At 38.8% G+C, this 19,314-nt stretch overlaps 1 protein-coding gene across 1 annotated transcript; it reads left to right on the top strand.

The window, feature by feature from the left end:
• The first annotated feature begins 68 nt into the window (after window positions 1-68).
• Window positions 69-18,063, top strand: RRAGC (Ras related GTP binding C). Its single transcript, XM_019726582.2, has 7 exons — window positions 69-405; window positions 2,100-2,303; window positions 3,281-3,480; window positions 6,041-6,155; window positions 7,204-7,346; window positions 9,080-9,228; window positions 13,343-18,063. Exons 1-7 carry the CDS (start codon window positions 169-171, stop codon window positions 13,492-13,494), a joined length of 1,200 nt encoding a protein of 399 aa, XP_019582141.1. The 5' UTR covers window positions 69-168; the 3' UTR covers window positions 13,495-18,063.
• Window positions 18,064-19,314: the final 1,251 nt, after the last annotated feature.

The following is a 19,314-nucleotide window of genomic DNA, read 5'->3' as shown; positions in this document are numbered from 1 at the left end:
AACGGCTGGGTCTCGGAGTGAAGCCAATGAGGGCCGGGCTCCGGGGGGCGGGCCGCACGGCGGTGGGGGCTGCCGGGGGCGGCGGCGGTGGCGGAGAACTGGGGAGGCGGCGGCCTGGCTTGGCCTGGCCTGGCCTGTCAGGGCGCGGGTGGCGGCGGCTCCAGCACCATGTCCCTGCAGTACGGGGCGGAGGAGGCGCCCCTCGCCGGCAGTTACGGCGCGGCGGATTCGTTCCCAAAGGACTTCGGCTACGGCGTGGAGGAGGAGGAAGAGGAGGCGGCAGCCGCGGGCGGCGGGGTTGGGGCGGGGGCTGGCGGAGGTTGTGGCCCGGGGGGCGCTGACAGCTCCAAGCCGAGGATTCTGCTCATGGGGCTCCGGCGCAGCGGCAAGTCCTCCATCCAGAAGGTGAGTGAGGCCGCGCCGCGTCCCTCCGTCCCTCCCCCGCCCCTTCCTGGGGGCTCCGGTGGCCGCCTGGCGGGGGAGGCCCCTGAGGAGGGCGGCGGCCCGGGCTGGTCTGCAGGGCTTTTCCACCGCGCTTTCTCTTCTCTGGGGAGCAGAGCCCGAGGCGCGGCCCGTGCGAGGACCCCGACCTATAAGTGCACGCCCAAGTCAGCTGAGGCCGAGTGGGTCGCCGAAGGCGAAACTGGCTGGCAGGAGGCAGGTGCCCGTGGCACCGCCCGGGACCTCCGCCTCCTGGGACCCAGCGCCTGTGCCTTTACGAAACTGAGACCTACTCCCCAGTTATAACTCGGAGAACTTCACGGACTCCCTCCCCTGCCCCGTTTTTGTGTGTGCCACTCACTTCAGGTGACCTGAGTTTGCAGGACTTTTCAGGTGAGCCCCAGGGAGCAGCGTCAGAATGTTGTGACTAAGTCACTGGCCATTTGAATGCTTGCTCTTGTTACTAGCACGAAGGAGACTTGACTGTAACATTATTGGAGATTGGGGCTATTATGCCACCTATTTTAGTACTCGTGGCCTGGTGAGTATAACACTGGTGATGTTACTCCTGTCTTTGTGATTACAGAAATCTGAAACCTTGAGAATATTTGCAGACCTAGGTCAGTCCATTTTCTTTCACTTGGGGTCTGCCGGGACCGAATGGAGGTCTGTACACTTTTTAGTAAGGGGTAAATAGAGGCAAGGTTGGCCGCCTCCATCAGCCATCGCCCCTTTACAAAGTGAGCTGGTCAGAAAACACCAGATAACCTGCTCTTTTGCCCTTTCCACTCGGTTGCAAAGGTCCATCCAGAATAAGCCTGTGTACGATATTTGGGAGATATGATGATTTTAAAAAGTAGCCTTCTTCCGAATTTACTAGATTACTGTGTTTGAATTTACTTTTCACCTCTACAGCAAATTTGGGTAAATTTTTGGTAGGTTTTTAGCAAACTGATTTTAATTTTTTTCCCCACTTATGACTCACTGGGAGTAGCTGTCCATTTTTCTCTCTAGAAAGTAACAGAGGCATATCGGTTTTATGTTAGAGTTGTACGGATTATGATTATTGTGATTCTTAATTGCCTTTACCATTTCTTACCGTAGCTGGCTTTTCTCTGTCTATTCCCAGCGTCCCCTCCCTCCTCCTCCCCTTACCACTTTCTACTTGGTATAATTACTATCTTTGTTTTATTTCTTCCACAAGACAGCAAACTCAATGAGGGCAGGGTCCAGTCGGTTTCATTTCTGATTATTCCTCAGAGCCTAATGTAGGCATTCTAGTAAGTTTTCAATGAACAAGCTTCTTAAACTTGAGCTATAAGCTTTCATAATCTTAAAGCAGATTTTGGCAGAATTAGTACAATTTAACAGGAAAAAAATCAATTGAGAGACAATGTTACTGCTAGTATTGAATATGGTGCAGAAAAAAGAGGAAAGTTTCAGTTCTAAAATAGGCTGAATGGAAAGTAATTTGGTATCTTCTGCTTTATCAGAAGTAAAAGGACAGTGACTAGCAATAGATACACCATTCACTTTTTATCTCTTTTAAAATTTTTGCTGTGGGATCAGATTCTTTAAATTATGTTAATTAAGGGTAGAATTTTGAACTTTAAGTACAAAATTGAATAGTCACAAAATTGTGTTCTTTCTTTTAACAGGTGGTGTTTCATAAAATGTCACCCAACGAGACCCTCTTTTTGGAAAGTACCAACAAGATTTATAAAGATGACATTTCCAATAGCTCCTTTGTGAATTTCCAAATATGGGATTTTCCTGGGCAAATGGACTTTTTTGACCCAACTTTTGACTACGAGATGATCTTCAGGGGAACAGGAGCATTGATATATGTCATTGATGCACAGGTAGTTAGGAATAATGATGTTTACTTTTTTCCTCTGGTATCAACAGATGTAGAAACAAAGTAGAGTTGTTTATCTTCTTTGTCATGTGCTTCTTGCAGCTTATTTTGTTGCCAGTTGATTCCCTAGCAGTGCAAGAGATGCAGAGTGCTTTGGGAGTAGGCGTATCATTGTACAAGTACAGAATAGCAGATGACTAGGAGATATGGTTATAGCCTTGAATTGTAGTTAATGAGCAGCTTTCCACTTTTATTTGTTAGTAGAAGACATTGCTGTACTTTTATTAACTGTTGCAATAGTGATGTCACTCACTGAAAAGATCTCATCAATGCCCTTAACAGCAGAAGGCATATGAGAACTGAGTCTGTAAATATTAAAGTGGATGATTTACTTAATTGTCCAAATTGAGTTTAGCCCAACAAGCATTTACTGAGGGCCTAGTAAGTGGCAGGCGCTCAGATGAATGGGGGACATGTCCCTGTCCTTAAGAAGCTTTTTATAAGCTTAAACATTAGTTGGGAATGCTTTCTGAGTGACAGGCTCTGTAATGGGTGCTTTCACATACCTGATCTAATTTAATTTATTCTTCACAATACTGTGAGGTAGGTACTATAATTCTAGTTTTACAGATGAGTAAACTGAGATCACAGAGTTTAAGCAACCTGCTTAAAGTCACACATCTAATAAATGGCAGAGCTGCGATTACTTTAAAAAAATTCTATTGGGAAGGAATGTCATTTCATTTTTCCTTTCTTTATCATTAACAAAAATTTCAAGTACTGGTAATTGAATTTTGTTATCTTGAGAGATTGGAGCTATATTTAGTGGTATAAATTACTGTATTTGAATGTTTGAGTATTTATGAATAATTAGGATAACATTTTTCGTGGTTGGGGACAGAGGTGGTTTGAGACTTTCTTAACTCATTTCTTGTCTTTTGCAAGATTTCTTTGTAAAAATGATTTTGTTCTGACTTACAGGATGACTACATGGAGGCTTTAACAAGACTTCACATTACTGTTTCTAAAGCCTACAAAGTTAACCCAGACATGAATTTTGAGGTTTTTATTCACAAAGTTGATGGTCTGTCTGATGATCACAAAATAGAAACACAGAGGGACATTCATCAAAGGGCCAATGATGACCTTGCAGATGCTGGGCTAGAAAAACTCCACCTTAGGTAACAAACGAGTGTTTGATATGGGAGCCCTGAAAAATGTGTAAATGTCTTCCCATCTCTGTCATGACAAACATAGCTTTCTGTCACTGGTATACCTTTCCCAAATCTGTAATGTGTTTGATTTCTTCTTTGTTAAATTCAAGCTGTTTTGGGAGCCTGATGTTATTGAGAAATTACTTTCCTGCTTTTGTGCATTTTCCTGGAGGTTGAAGTCATGTGAAGTGTTTCTGTTTGTGCTTTTACAAATTCATCCCAAGAGATCAAAGTCAGGCTGTTTCCTCATGGCATAAAACTGATTTGGGACTCCCTAGTGTCATCACTTTTTTTTTCCTTCTTACCTCAGTTCGACTCTCTTGTCACATTTGTTATAGAACTCTGTTTTTACAGTATTTTTCTCAGTAGGAAGAGCCTTCTAAAGGTGATACATGTTCAGGTCTCGACTCCAATGTGTCTTGGTTATGTGTTTTAAAACACTTTGTGCTTTCATGAAACTAAAGTTTGAATTAGGTGGGTTTAGCCAATAAATCTGCCTAAGGCTGCTATTAAGTTTAAAAACTGCTGGCTCATAACCCTGTCCCCCTCCAAGCCTCACTGTCGTTGCAGGACCTTCTCACATTGCTAACCTTTCAGCCTAAGTACCATTGAGAAATTATTAAAGAACCTACTAGTTGGGATTGATGATTTGTGTTCTGATAGTGTGTGAGGAGTATTTCCTACATCTTATATTTTTTTGGTGTTACAGGTAGAAATGAGTAATAAAAAGTACCCAAGAAAGTTATCTTGATATAAACAGCTTAAAGGGGAAGCAGGAGAGAGACACAAGCAGAGCTATTTCCTTATCCCTTGTCTGTTACAGTGACTTCCTTATAGGCTCAAGCCAACCCCCATTCCTGCCAGTAATATTCCTTCGGGCCTCAGGTTTCAAAGTCTTTGAAACCTCAGTTATTCTTCTAGGAGATCATGTAGAAAAGTCTCATTGATCTCTAGTTTGCCTGGGTTAAAATTTTAACATATTTATAAGTAATTCATGCTTTAAAAAAATTCAGCAGTATTTGTAAGAGAAAGTAAAAGTGCCTCCCCATGAAATTCCTCAATCATATTTTTTGGGAATCCACTATTAATAATGGATTTTAAGCCTTGATTGTGCTGTGTTCCCCAGTGCCCATGGGAATCCTAACTGCTTTTCTATAGCATTTCTGTGTCCCGTTCCAGGGCATCCTGCTCCAGTGGTATACACCATTCCTTTCCCCAGTTCTTCATAGGACCCTAGGCCTTGTTAACCTCAGTAGAATTTTGCATCAAGATTTTAATAATTACTAGCAGTCCTGTGGATGAGATTCCATTCGCTATTCTTGTTTCCAGAAACTCAGCTTACTAAAATGCCCTGTTTGTCCTGTCCCCGTCCACCTCCAAGCCTCAATGTCGTTGCAGGACCTTCTCACATTGCTAACCTTTCAGCCTAAAGGAAACACTAAAACATTCTTTAGTCCCTGGTGCCTTTGGGGGGTCATCTTGGCCTTACCTATGCCCTTGCTTTCACATCTCGAGTAGAGCCCCATCTTGCATAGGATTAAGTTCTTAGGTCAGCTCCTTGAAAGTATCTTTAAATTACCTGTGAAGTGTGATACACACAATTCTGTGTTTCTGATTTTGTAATATATACTTACAAATGTGTCACTGATGCAACTACTTAATGAAGAGTATACTTTCTAAGCAAAAAATCAGGTAGAATTGTCCACACTGTTTAAATTGTTAAAGGCCTGCTTCTCTCTCCCTCAAATGTGTGTTTGTTAAATCTACAGATATTAACTTCTCTACCGTATATCCTTCTGGGCCACCAGCTCCCATCCTCCTTAATATGTTATTTACATAAATTCTAAGCACCAGTTGTATTCATTTGTTTATTAAGCAGATATTTATGAGCACTGTTCAGGGCAGTGGGCTTGCAGCTACAAGCCAGACTGATACAGTCTCTGTCTTGGTGGAGTTTGCGTTCTGATGAATGAGACAGCTCAAAAGCACTTATAAATAAATGTATAGTGTAATTTTAAGTACTTATTGATACTATGAAGAAAAATAAATTAGGGGAAAATGGTAGAAAGCAGTGGGTACGGGGGTACTATTTTAGGTAGGGAGGTCAGCAAAGAACTTTCTGAGGAGATAACATTTTAGTAGAGACCTGAATTAGGTACTTATTTACTATATGTCACCAATCCCTCTGAGCTTTCTCTTGGTTTTTGTCAAATATTGGCTTAAGAAACCGAGCTTTTTAGATCAAATTGCAAAGACTTAGGTGAATATTTTAAGTTTCTGCATCTGAAAATGCTTCCTGGGTACTGCCTCAATTGCCTTCTGTGTAAATGCAGTAAAGGGATGGCGAACCACAAGCCAGGTGGGGACACTGCATTTATCATCTTGAACGATGGGAATGGTGGACAATATTAAAAGGCTTTATTTGAACTTACTGAAATCAGATGTTAAGAAACTTAAAATTTTGTGTATTATGACAATTGTCACCAAACTTAAGATATTTTTCAAATTAATCTGTTATGTCTTTCAGCTTTTATTTGACTAGTATCTATGACCATTCAATATTTGAAGCCTTTAGTAAGGTGGTGCAGAAACTCATTCCACAGCTGCCGACCTTGGAAAACCTGTTAAATATTTTTATATCTGTAAGTGAGCTATTTAATTCACTATAGTTTTCTATTCCATTTTCATTGAATTTGTTTGTATTATCACATTCTCTAAAAAAAAAAAATGGCTTGAGTTTGTCTGGATCCAGTTTAAAGACTAAATGACACCCTTAACATGCAAAGTAAATGACATTAAAAAGTGGCTTGAGTTATTTTCTGAATTCTTTCCTTAGTACTCACCCTTTTTGTCTTAAAATTAAAAATTTCCTCATGTTTTCTTAATTAAAAATATCTTCATGATACCTGTTTCCTGAAGGAAAAGTAGTAACTGGAAGGACTGGCTTTTGGGAATTTGACTCAGTTTAATCTCTGAGGTCACATTAAAAAATTGATCTTTTCCTTTCCTTGCTAACTGTAATGATAGTGTCATATTTCCATTCTTATATTTTGAGGATTCAGCTTAATAAAAAGATATCCCCCAATAAATTTAGCAGTCAGCCATTATATTTTCCAAACATTACTTTAAAGGACTCAATGTGTAGTTATCTCCAGTTCTTTTGGGCTTTTGGGTTATGCTAGTTGTTGACGTCAAACTAATTCTTTTATGTTTTGCTAATTGTCATGTAAAGTCTTTCTGGTAGACGATTAAAAGTTCAAATTACTTTTGTCCCTTCCCTATGTAGTCAGACTTTCTCCTTTTGATCTTCTATGGTAGAAAGGTCATTCAAATCAGAGATTGATTATTATAACAAGAAAGGGTTATTGAAAATGTAGCAAGTTTTAATTTTGGGAGGATTTAAAATTTAAAAAAATTTTTTTGGTGATGTCTTAGAAAATAATTCACTTAAGAGGAGGAAATAAAAAAATTTGACTAATGCAATTATGTCAGTAAATCAGAGCATAGAAATAATTTCATTTTGGATAATAGAAGTGTCTCTGAACCAAATACTAGTTGGTTATTTTAGTATTGAGTTGTATAGTTAAAAAATGTCCTTGGATGGTCATCAGTAATTCAAGATCTTTGATAAGTTACAAACTGTGATTCATAAAAAAAACTGAACACTTCCCTCAATTTTGTTTTTCCAAGAATTCAGGTATTGAAAAAGCTTTTCTCTTTGATGTTGTCAGCAAAATCTACATCGCAACAGACAGTTCTCCTGTGGATATGCAATCTTACGAACTGTGCTGTGACATGATTGATGTTGTAATTGATGTGTCTTGTATATATGGGTAAGTTATGTACGTATTTCTGCGAGATCTCTGGTGGAAAACTACCATTTCGGTTTGTTAGGGGGAGTCATTTCTGAGGCTTCTAGCAAGTACTGTCTGAAGCGGACTTATTCTGACCATAGTGCTTCAACTTGGAGCATAATTTCTCTGTAGGTGGGCCGCTGGTTCCGTCTTAACACCTTCGGAGCGGATGCATAAGAACCATTAACACGTTGCGTATGGATCACGAGAATCCTCACGAGGGATTTAAACCCTGCCGTACGCAACCTGTTAAAAAAGCTACACTTAGGTATCACTGAAAGTTTCTCCTGCTATTATTTGGGGGGGTTTGCACTGCATCGTCTCACTTAGGGACTTAGCTAGATCAAAAAACTAGATTAATTAAAACATCCTGAATAACAGACTGTACTGATTCTTAATTTAACCTCTGGCTTTGTGGAATGAGTTCTTAATTTTTTAGAGAGCTAAGAAACTAGGAATTTGGAATTAGGATGTCAGAAGGACTTATAAAAATTTGACCTGTAAGCCTGAGTTTCCAAAATAAATCTCTAAAATGTAAACTCGATGTAAATTCACCAAACTACAGAAATTTATAAAAGCTAGCAAAGATGTGATTTTATAGAGTAGCCCAGAGGATGAGTGAAAACTTTGGAGAATTACTGGTATTTCAAAGACCAATAACTTCTGTTGACTGGTAGCCCCGATTCTCCTGATATGTTAACTTCAGCACTCACAAGGCTTTCTGATACCTGTGTCCTGTGTCTTTTGTTCTTCTCTGCTCCCCCTCTTTCATTGCTCTGTCCCTTCCCTTCACCTTGGTCTCTCTGCCTAATTTGTCAGTGTCTTTCTTTAGCTGCCTTTGATAGGAGAATGTGTTTGTCTCACCTGTTTTTCTTGTCTATTCTTGTCTTCTGTTTCACTTTTGTGATTACTTGCTCTCCTTTGTTTTCTTTCCATAATGAAAATGAGATGTCTATTTATTATATTATTCAGTAAAGTTTAATGTTTGCATTCCTAATTTTAAAAATGGATGAATAGAACATTTGCTTTTTCTTTAAAACAAATAAAAATTTTGTTTTAAATCAATGTTTTATAATAAAATCAAACGTAAAGTTTATTTTCAGTATTAGGTATGTTGTAAAATATAAAGTACATTATGAAAGAAAAAAATCTGTTATCTCATTATTATTAACACAATCTGTGTAATTTGGTGTGCTTTATTATAGTTTAATTTGCTTCATAATTGTTGATTTACATTTTTTGAAGCGGGACTACCTATAACAATTCCAGGATGACTATTCTAATTTAATAAATGAAAGCTTTCAGACCCTGTCCGGCTCACTTCGCAAGATCAGGATTCTATAGTATCTTTGATAGACTGTATTTATTTTAGGTTTTCTCTTACTCTTTTTCACTAATGGCAGTTTTCATATTTTAGGTCCTTTATATGCAGACTGTGTCAGTACAGATTAGTATGAGAGAAGATTTGAGCCTGCTGTATTGCATGCATTTTAGGTAAAGGAAGGTTTGAATGCATGCATGGAATGCTGCAGCAAAGTCTGGGAATCCTATACTTCAGTGAGAACTTCTGTTCCAATATATTTAAGCCAGTATTCTTCTTTCTCAAAAGACATTTGGGAAACTGGGTGGAAAAACTTGTCAGTGTGAAAATTAAATGTGACAAAATACCAAGTTGGGAAACCTGTAATGAACAGTCCTTTCTTTTAAAACAGGTTAAAGGAAGATGGCAGTGGAAGTGCTTATGACAAAGAATCTATGGCAATTATCAAACTGAATAATACAACTGTCCTTTATTTAAAGGAAGTGACTAAATTTTTGGCACTGGTCTGCATTCTTAGGGAAGAAAGTTTTGAACGAAAAGGTAATGGCATTTTAAAAAGCTTTTTTTATGTTCTCGTCATAATTTCTTAGGTTCTTGAAGACAAGCGAGAATAATATTACAGTGTTAGACGATTAAAAATTCAAATTACTTTTGTCCCTTCCCTATGTAGTCAGACTTTCTCCTTTTGATCTTCTATTTTAAATCAAGTGTTTTATTCCAGCCTCTTATTTCGGATCCTTTCATTACCTAACAGCCTGCAGTTTGGCTTCCCCCGGAACCAGTTTACTGAGATGATTTCTTTTAGAGGTTACCAGGTTACCTTCTTGCTGCATTCAGTGGTGTTTCTCATTCTGTAGCCTCTTCGGCCTTCTGAAGTACGTGACCTTGTCAGTCCCTCCTTTCTCGGAGCTTTCTTTTCTCTTTGCTTCCCTAAAGCTGAACTCCCCGGGTTATTTTATGTATTTGTTTCTCTGACTATCTTTCCTGTTTCTTCTGACTGTCCCCCCCCCTCCCCCAGTTCTGAGCATTCTTGAGAGCCAAGTCTTTCTGCTCACTTCTCTTACTCTCCAGGTTAGCTCATCCAAGCTGTGTTTTCTGACTTGGGCCCATGTTCCTGTCCCATGTTTGGAGCTATTAGTAAGACATCTACACATAAATATTTGATTATTTTGTCCACAGTGTCAAAAACTGATGAATATGTTTCCCCTTGCTCTGTGGCTCTCCTGGTTGTCCTACTTCTGTTATTAGGACATTTTTCTGGTGTCCAAGCATAGATATCTGTAGTCAGGTAATCAGTGGTAGTATTGCTGAAGGGGCTCTTGCAGATAAGAGGGCATTCAGTGTTCTCTTTTTTCCATTCTTTTCCTGTATTGTTTACATTGAATTTTCACCAAATCTTATCATTTGTTTCTTGGGTTTTCTTTTTTCTTTCCCTCCAGGCTTGGGGTGCTGCAGTACCTTTCTTCTTGAGGTTATGCATTCAACATGCATATATACGTACATACATACACATACATATATATACACACATATATTTATATTAAAGACTTAGTATGTATCATCTTTTATTCCGAAGGCAGACTAGATTTTAGAAAATTGCTTTTATCATGTTATTTACTTAAGGATCTATAGTAGTGCCCTGTTATTCACTGCAACAAGTCCGTGCTCTTCTGGCTGAGATTTTAATATCAATTAATATTAAATGAATTAATATTATTTTATTAATGTTAATATTAATGAGTTATTTCAGATATGCAAAACTTTTTGGATAAAACAAAAATTTTGCATTCCTTTGAGCTTAAGAGCTAAAACATGACAAATATGTATATGTCCTCTGTGTCTTCTGTGTCTTCTCAATTGAAAACCCCTCCTTTACACTCTGTGGATTGTAGTGTTTTATTTTTCCCATGCGTGATTTACTCTTTTACTTCACATCTATCCTTTAAACAGTATAGCGTATTGTACATTTTTGTATAAATAATGTAAAAATGTAAGTAGTCTCTTCTGTGACTTGCTTGTTTCTCTTCCTTCAAGATTGTTTTTGAGATTGATCCATACTGATAACATGTAGCTCCAGTTTATTCATTTTCACTTCACTGTCACACCATATTTCATGGGTTGGATATACCACAATTTCTTGTCTTATTGCTGGATATTTAGATTATTTTTAAAATTAAAAATAGTTTTGCAACAAATGAACATTTTCCCTTTACACATGTGGGGAATTTCTCTAGAGTATGTACTGTGTTTCCCTGAAAATAAGACCTAGCCAGAGAATCAACTCTAATGCGTGTTTTGGAGCAAAAATTAATATAAGACCCGGTCCTATATATAATATAACATATATAAGATATATATATATTATATATAGGACCGGGTCTTATATCATATATCATATATTATATTATATTATACTATATTATACTATATTATGTTTTTGTTATGTGTTATGTTATATTTATGTTATATTCTATTATATTTACTATGTCTTATTTTGGGGGAAACACGGTATTTAGGAGCGGAATATATAGAGGACATAATATCTTTATTAGGTATTGCTTTGCATTTTCACCCCAGCAGTATTGTGTGGGAGGTCTTGTTACTTCATGTCCTTGATAATGCTTGCTTTGTTAAGATTGTTTAGTTATTTTTCAGCTGGGAGGTGTGAAATGGTACCTCATTTGCCTCTAATTTTTACTTCTTTTATTAGTTAGGGTAAGTGTCTTTTTCATGGTGATTATCTTTTTATACCTGATCAAGTTTCTTCTTTGGTAATTTACCTTTTTATATACCTTTGTTTCTGTACTGATCTTTTTTGTACTTCTTAGGATTTCTTTATTTTTCTCTATTGTTTAAATTTTTAAAAAAATTCTTGGTTATGGAAATTTTCAGATGTACACAAAAGTAGACCAGCACAATGACTCTTCATGTACCCATTTCCTGCTTCAATAATGATCAATATCTGGTCAATCTTGTTTTGTGTATATATCCTTACAAATAAATTATTATTTTTTTACTTATTTGTTGTTAAAATTGTCAAACATATTAAAAAAGTAGAGAGTAATATAATGAACCTTTTAAATCTATCACCCAGATTCAACTTTTATAAAAAATACAGCCATCTTATTTCATCTCTATACCTCTTTCTATTCTACATTATTTTGAAGCAAATTCCTGATACCAAATCATTTTGTCTGTAGATTTCAGCAGTTACATCTGAGATAGTCCTCTTTTTCAAACATAACAGTATTACTATTAATAAATGTAAACAAATTATTGTAACAGTGATTTTATAATATCATCAAATATCAGGCCAGTGTTCAACTTTCCCTGTCAGTTTTACTTTACCATTTGCACAGAGGTCAATTTCAATGTAGTTGAACTTATCTAAATTTTTCTTTTATAGTTTTTTCCCCCCTGACTCTGAAGGTCTGCCTTAATTTGGCTCTAATTTACTAATTTGGCGTTGATTCCCAGTACTTCCTACCAAGAATTCTCTGCGCCTATCTCCAGTCAGACTGGTTTCTTCCCAGTCTTCTACTTGTGCTGTGTTCTCCTTGCCAGCACCCTGCTCTGTTCTTACCCTTTTGCTCATCTTTCCTGCCTAATGAAATCTTTCTCCAGGTGCTGCGTCATCCCCCAAGCTTTCATTGGCTGCTCTTGCCCTGCATTTGGCTTTCCCTTGTTTGGACTTCCGTTCGCATTTGTAGTCAATTTGACAGCAGATTGTATTGATTGATTTTTAGTATGTTGTCTTTATGTCCCAGTGTCCTTGAGGGCATAGGTACTTTTCTTTCTGCTCTGTCATTCTTAGCACTGGCTTCTATTCTCAAGGTCACCTCATGGTCCAGAATGGCACCAGGAGCTCCAGCCATTTTATCCATATTCCAGACATTAAGGAGGAACAGGGGTGAGGGAAGAATACATGCATCCTCTTCCTTTTTAATGAGACTTCACTGGAGTCCCACACGCTTCCACTTATCTTAGTGGCCAGAATTGGTCACGTGGCTATACATAACTCCGAGGGGGGCTGGGAAATGTAATGTTTCAGTGGAGCACCTGTGTGCTCATCCAAAATTGGGGTTCTGTTTCTGAGGAAAAAGGGGGAAAATGAATGTTTAGTAAGCAACTAGCCATTTCTGTCACAAAAGAGAACGTTTTGTTTGACCAAAATCTTATTTGGAAGCCAGTTCATGAAACAGATGAAGAAGGAACTGCCTTGAAGAGGGGTTACAGGCTGCCTGAGGTTCTGCCTGATGGTTCTCTCTGGTACCGCCAAACCCTAGGGCTCAGCTGAGCAGTTTGTCAAACTATTATTCTAGCTGTTTCCTTCAGCTCTACATTGGCTGCCCCAAAGATGTGTAAAAGTGAAAGCTTGATATTTCATGAAGTATTTTGCTTGCTTTCATTGTAAATTTTCTTAGCAAATTTACCTTCTTAATTGTTTTGTTTAACCTGTCTACTCCCAGACCCCAGAGGTAACCAGTGTTAACAATTTGGGCGTATGCTTTATCATGTTTCCCGCGTAGAGAATTCCTCAGTTGGATGTTTGTTTTTAAATACATACCGACTATTTCTTTCTTTCACCAAATGTTTCTTAGTAGGTAATTTCACAGTTGACATTCTGGAGGCCTGATCTTTTTTTCTGTTGCAGGTTTAATAGACTACAACTTCCATTGTTTCCGGAAAGCTATTCATGAGGTTTTTGAGGTGGGCGTGACTTCTCACAGGGGCTGTGGTCACCAGACCAGTGCCCCCAGCCTGAAAGCATTGACACACAATGGCACGCCGCGAAATGCCATCTAGCCTGGCCATCTAACCTGAATTCCAGCGGTCGGGGCTCTGTGCCTGCTTCCTCTTCACTCCAGGGTCAGATGCCACATGCTACAGGACATGGGAGATGCCGCTTGTGGGAACCTGGTGCCTGTTCCACTGAAGACCATGGGTAGAAGTTCTCATTTGGATGAAAACCCCTTCAACCAGTGGTGTACAACTGAAGCTACTATTTCTTTTTCTTTTTTTTTTTAAAGAAAGGCAAAAAAGAATTCTAGATATCACAGAACTCAAGTGTGCATTTCTCCTTTTTGGGGTCCTACTTTAAGTAGTTGGGACATTTTGGACCTGGAGATAACCTATCTTTACCAGGGGATGTTGTTATCATTTACCAGTTGAAAATAATAGAAAGAACTGAGTTTTTATATACTTATGTTTTCATTTTGAGTAGTGTCTAAAAATCCTGCCTTGCTTAAGTTCTAACACTGCCTCTCAGATTTCAGTTTTGGACATTGCATACTTAAGATCTTTTAAATGTGTTTGCTTGCTAACTCAGAGACTCATGCTCTGACTGCAGCAAAGGACATTCCTGTATTTGTTACTGAAGAAATGAGAAAATTTTATGCTGCATCAGGTCAAGTGCAAGGGTCAACAGTGGCTACTGTGTTAGTTCCCCTGAAGTATTGAGGAAAAAAATTTTAAAGCAGAAGAAAATTTTTGCACATGTGTTTTGGGTACCAGATACCTGGGTTCTTTCTCCTGAATAAGATAAAAGATCATGTCAGTATAGCAAAGGGAATTGAAAAAATTGTTTTCCCTATAATCTCCTAGGGGAGGAACTCATTATGTCATTGAAATACTTAACTCATTTTTCTTTAAACTTGATACCAGCCGCTATATATCTTTTATTCTAAGCTATCTAGATTCTTTAAGTACTGATGTCTTGTTGACCATGAATGACTCTTAGACACTGGTGGACTGTCCACTGGGATTTGGAGAGAGCACATGGCGCCACACATGTGTTATTAAACATACTTCAGTTCATCTCCAGTATTCTGACACCAAGTGTCAACTGTGGTACTTTCTTTTGTCCAGGATATTAATTCTCAGTTGTTTCTTTTTGTTGATGGTTGATACCCTTTCCATTGATTTAAACTTACACATTATTTTTACTCCACATGCCCAGTAGTCATGTATTCCAAAGCCACTGGACCACTTGAGTACATAAGTGCCACTGTTTAATGAAATGTGTATATTCAGGTCTGTAAACCTAACAGTGTGACTTGGAGTGCTTCTTGCAGATGACTCTTGACTGCTGAGTATTTACATGGACCATGGTGATATCCAAAAGAAAAATGCTTTTATATTTATAGATTATTTCATTGAACTATATAAAATGGGTATCAATAAATGTATTTACACCAAAAACAGTTTTTTATTTGCCTAGGATATGAGAGGGTGAGGTGAACATTGGGTTTTCCCATACTATCATGTTATCATCCTTTTTTTTTTCTTTTGCTGCCTCATATGGTTAATGTGGCTATGTTTCAGGACTTTCAAGTTTTGTCCTGATGTAGGAATTTCATGCCTTATATCCAGACATCTCTCCTGGCCCATTTCTGCTTAGGTCTAAGCCCAGGTGAAAATGTTTTCTGGTTGTGGTGTCTCATACTAACAAATCTCACTCATGATGGAGAATATCCAGGGCCTGGCATAATGATGCATTATATCCAAGCTAGGAAGGCTAAGGAGATGAATTTAGTAGAACACCATATAAAAAACTTGTACCGATTTCCAGCTTGTTCATTTCTTCCACTTATTGGCCCTTAAATGTCAGTTAAATCAATGTTTATGTATAGGTGCTTATGTAGTTAGGTTGGGTCTAAACTGATTGGAATAAAGTATACATTAATTTATAGAAGGGAGGGAGGTAGATCTTGGAAGATCTTTAATTTCATGATGGGGCTACTTTAGAAGTTCAGTTTTAAAACTGAAATGGAAATCACAGAAACATTGAAAACAAAATCTTAAAAATAGTGTCAAATGCTATATCCTTTTTCAAGTTAGGAAAACAAAAGTCCAGAGGACTAAACAGCCTTGCCCAGGGTTATAGATGGTGTGAGACCATATAACTAAAGCTCCAAACCAGGATACTGTTGTGTTGAGAGTGGAAGGGGTGCCCTCACGAGATCCCAGCACAACAGATGTAAACTGTGCTGTCCTGGGGACACCAAGGGTGGCTAGCCTCGTCATAGATCTAGTTAGTGTTGCACATCGCCCAGTGCTGCCTGCCTTCATTTTCAGCCTCAGGCTCCCATTGGTTAAATGGATGAGCGTAACATGGTACGTAGATATCCAAGAAATACTATTCCCCCCCCCACTATTATGAAAAATTATAAATTCAGGGAGTGATGAAGGAGAAAAGGTGAAAAATCGTGAAATAGAAATAAAGTGAATGAGAAAAGGAGACAACTCAGGGAAAGGGGAAATGGAAGAATCATACTAGACTGTTAACGAGGGTTTGCCTCCTGATACGTTCTGCATCCCGATGGGTGTTTATACAAGGCTACCTCAGAGAGCTGGGACAGATGGTGAAACAAAACCTTTGAAATCTTTTGCATCAAGATGTTTTAGCTGTTTTACACACCACTACCTCTCCCATTCACACATTTATGTATACACATTTATACACACACAGACAGATATAACGATTTCCCAGTATAGAATACTGAAGGTATTTGTGAGTTGCATTAGTTTACCTTCTACATTGTAAGGTCTGTGTTTATAGAAAAACAAGCGATTTTAAAGAAAATTCCAATAGTTACAAGCTTTGGAGGTGGGGAAAGCAATGTGTGTGATTTGCGGACTCTGTTAGGGTTTTCTATTTGTCCTGTTTTGTTTTGCAAATGCTGAAAGTGCTTCCAATTATATCCCAAGGAGATTATTAGTGAATATCGTTGTTTTCCATCTAAGCTAGTAATGCAACTTTAAGCATCCATTTTCCCCCAGAGACCTCTGAAGGAACATAGTCTTTACAAGGGAATGTAGGCAGCAAGCCGTTGGGCATAGCTGTAGTGTGTTTCCGTTAATAGTATCTTCCCTGAACTGCTCCTACAGAGTTGGGAGATTGTAGAACATCCAGGAAGGGCATGAAGTATGGATAGCAACCACTAGCAATTATTTTAGGTGGTTTATATGTATTCATGTAATCTTCACAATACCTTGTGAGGTAGGTATATGTTCCTATTTTGCAGATGGGGAAACTCATAGGCTCAGTTGTGAATGGTGAAGTTAGAATCAGAATCCATAGTTTGATTCTAGAACCTGCATCTTTAAACTGCCACTTGACTTTACTTCCCTAGTAGGGAGGAGGGAGGATTTGCTCATGGGATGTGTTGCAGAAAACGAAGTCGATAGTTACCTTTTGGAAATAGCATCCTGTATTCTCTTCTTGGAGATTTACTACATAGTATACAGTAAAATATTAAAGGTTCTGAGAAGACCTGCAATAGAGATGTCTCTTTACCTTGGTTTATAGCCCATGTTCCTAAGTATATTTGACCCTTTATGAAATGTCTATTCAAGAAACATATAATACACTGAAGGACACTTGACTGAAACGTTTTCAGTAGGATTGGAAGCACAGTTTTTATTTCATTTTCCACGTGTCTTTATAACCTTCAGTGAACTAGTTGAAAGAGTAAAGCTTGTGTGTTTTCACAATAGAACTTAATAGCTCATGCTGATCCTGCAGCCTGGAGTCCACTTCCCTTGGCCTGTAGAAATTCTATTACCCTACTAGCTCAGCTTAACGGCCATATCCGTGAAAGCCGTCTGATCACTCCTTCCTTTTCCCACCTCCACTCTCCTCCCCAGTACCTTCCATGGCGGGTGGGTGGGGTCTGTTCTCTGCTCCAATCACTTGCTCAGCACCAGTCCTTGTAGGTAGTGATGGGGGAGGCATATTTTGCTACTCTGGCATTTCCTCAATATCCCGTATGTTGAAGAAAACCCGGGCTCACTTAAATCGACTCGCATTGCAGCTTTGATGTGAAGGCAGGGGTGCCTTTCTGGTCTGGGCAGTAGCTTGTCTAGCTTTTCACCCGGTTTGGCTGTAGTGTCCAGTTCCTTAATGTTTGACCTCTAGGTGGCGGTGTTGTATTATTTAACGCGGTTTCTAGCTTTCAGGCTCCCGCGCATTTGCTCTGTTAACCGAAGTTTAAAACGCCTTTATCACCCAAGTGTACACCGAACATAGAGATGCAAAGAATTGCTGATATTATTTCCCTTGACAAATCAGGACTGATTTGAGACTATATTGGAAGGGGGGCAATTTGCGATTTTCCCTTTTGGTATGTTGTCAGCTTTTTAACAAGGGGTTGGATAGAGCTTGTTTATCCAACAAGCTTTGGGCGGTCATAACATCGTTTGCGTCATCGATTATGGTTTCCAAGGGGACCTTAAGAAGACCACTCTATCCACATTCCTGTAGCAGGCAGAACTATTTGCTCCCTAAGCATCTGTTGTAGATGTATGTTCTCTTCAGTGCTCCCATGTAAGGAAATGCCATATATTTGAATTAAAATATCTGCTTTCATCACTTCCCTTTGCCTCAGATAAGGTTTGTTGTAATCATGTCACACTTGAGAGTTACAATATTGCCAGGGAAAAGGCTGCAGCCCATTATCCTTCTTCCATGGGCACTGTTTTTCTTGTAGTGCCATATCATCTCCCCAATTCCCAGCTATGACTTTGTTTTGCAAAGACAAATTGTAGTGTAAAAAGGATTAGATAGGGGCGGCCGGTTAGCTCAGTTGGTTAGAGCGCGATGCTTGTAACACCAGTGTTGCCGGTTCGATCCCCACATGGGTCAGTGTGAGCTGTGCCCTCCACAACTAGATTGAAACAACTACTTGACTTGGAGCTGATGGGTTCTGGAAAAACACACTTAAATAAAAGTTAAAAAAAAAAGAATTAGATGCATCAGTGCATTTTTAGAACTGTTTAAAATATAATTGAGAAAATTGTAAAAGGACAGTTATAATGAGGAATTGAGTGGAAGGAAATTAGTTTTCCCCTCCCCCAACTTCAAAGTGCCTGCTATTACCCATGAGTTGCCCTAAAGTGTGGCAACTTCCCCTTTAAGATCCTTACACTTTAAAAAGCATCTTTTGAGCACCTAAGGTGATTAAATATCAGAAGACATTGGGTGGACGATTAACTTGGTTTAATGCAACATAACCTTCAGAACAGAAGCTTGGATTATAAAGAAGGAATATTAATCTTCTATAGTGTTCTTTTTGCTGGTTTTAAGAAGAGAGGTGCTGGTACACTCATTTTGGTAAATTGTAAATATTCCTTTTTTATTTCCATGTCCTCCTGTCTATTCAAATAGGCTTGCAAACTTCGTGTTCCAGGTAATGAGTCAGTTGAGAAGGGAATGTTAATTTATTTGAAGACTGGACTTACTCTGAAAAGCAATGCTGGAACTCTCTGTACTGGGGCTTTGTCCCAGAAAAGGCATTGGCTTTACAGCTTTGGGAAATGAACTGAGAAGTAGGCTTATAGCACTACTGACCATTTCTCTAATATCTGTCTTGACTTTGGAAATAGAGCTGTTTTCCATTTGCTTGCTTGGAGGATGCCTTTTTGCTGCATGCATGGTAGCTCTTCTTGATTAGATGTCTAAGACTGAAGGTTCTTTGGGCTCTGTTTCCTCACTACATGACCCTTGTGGCAGTCTATTGGTGGAAATGGGATAATTGAGAAAGGCAGGCTATTTGGCAAAAAGGAACTCACGTAGGTGTCAGGGGTCAGTGGGTCTCAGTGGAAATGCTCTCTGGACAACGAGAG

Source organism: Rhinolophus sinicus, linkage group LG06 (assembly GCF_036562045.2).
Source record: "Rhinolophus sinicus isolate RSC01 linkage group LG06, ASM3656204v1, whole genome shotgun sequence".
NCBI lineage: Eukaryota > Metazoa > Chordata > Mammalia > Chiroptera > Rhinolophidae > Rhinolophus > Rhinolophus sinicus.
This window is presented reverse-complemented; position numbering and strand designations above follow the sequence as displayed.

What these genes read in the sequence shown, in the direction of transcription:
- RRAGC (XM_019726582.2), top strand. Translation starts at nt 169, where the DNA reads ATGTCCCTGCAGTACGGGGCGGAGGAGGCGCCCCTCGCCGGCAGTTAC. An exon ending in CTAGAAAAACTCCACCTTAG is followed by an intron (nt 3,481 to 6,040) that starts GTAACAAACGAG and finishes TATGTCTTTCAG; the next exon opens with CTTTTATTTGACTAGTATCT. An exon ending in AGAAAGTTTTGAACGAAAAG is followed by an intron (nt 9,229 to 13,342) that starts GTAATGGCATTT and finishes TTTCTGTTGCAG; the next exon opens with GTTTAATAGACTACAACTTC.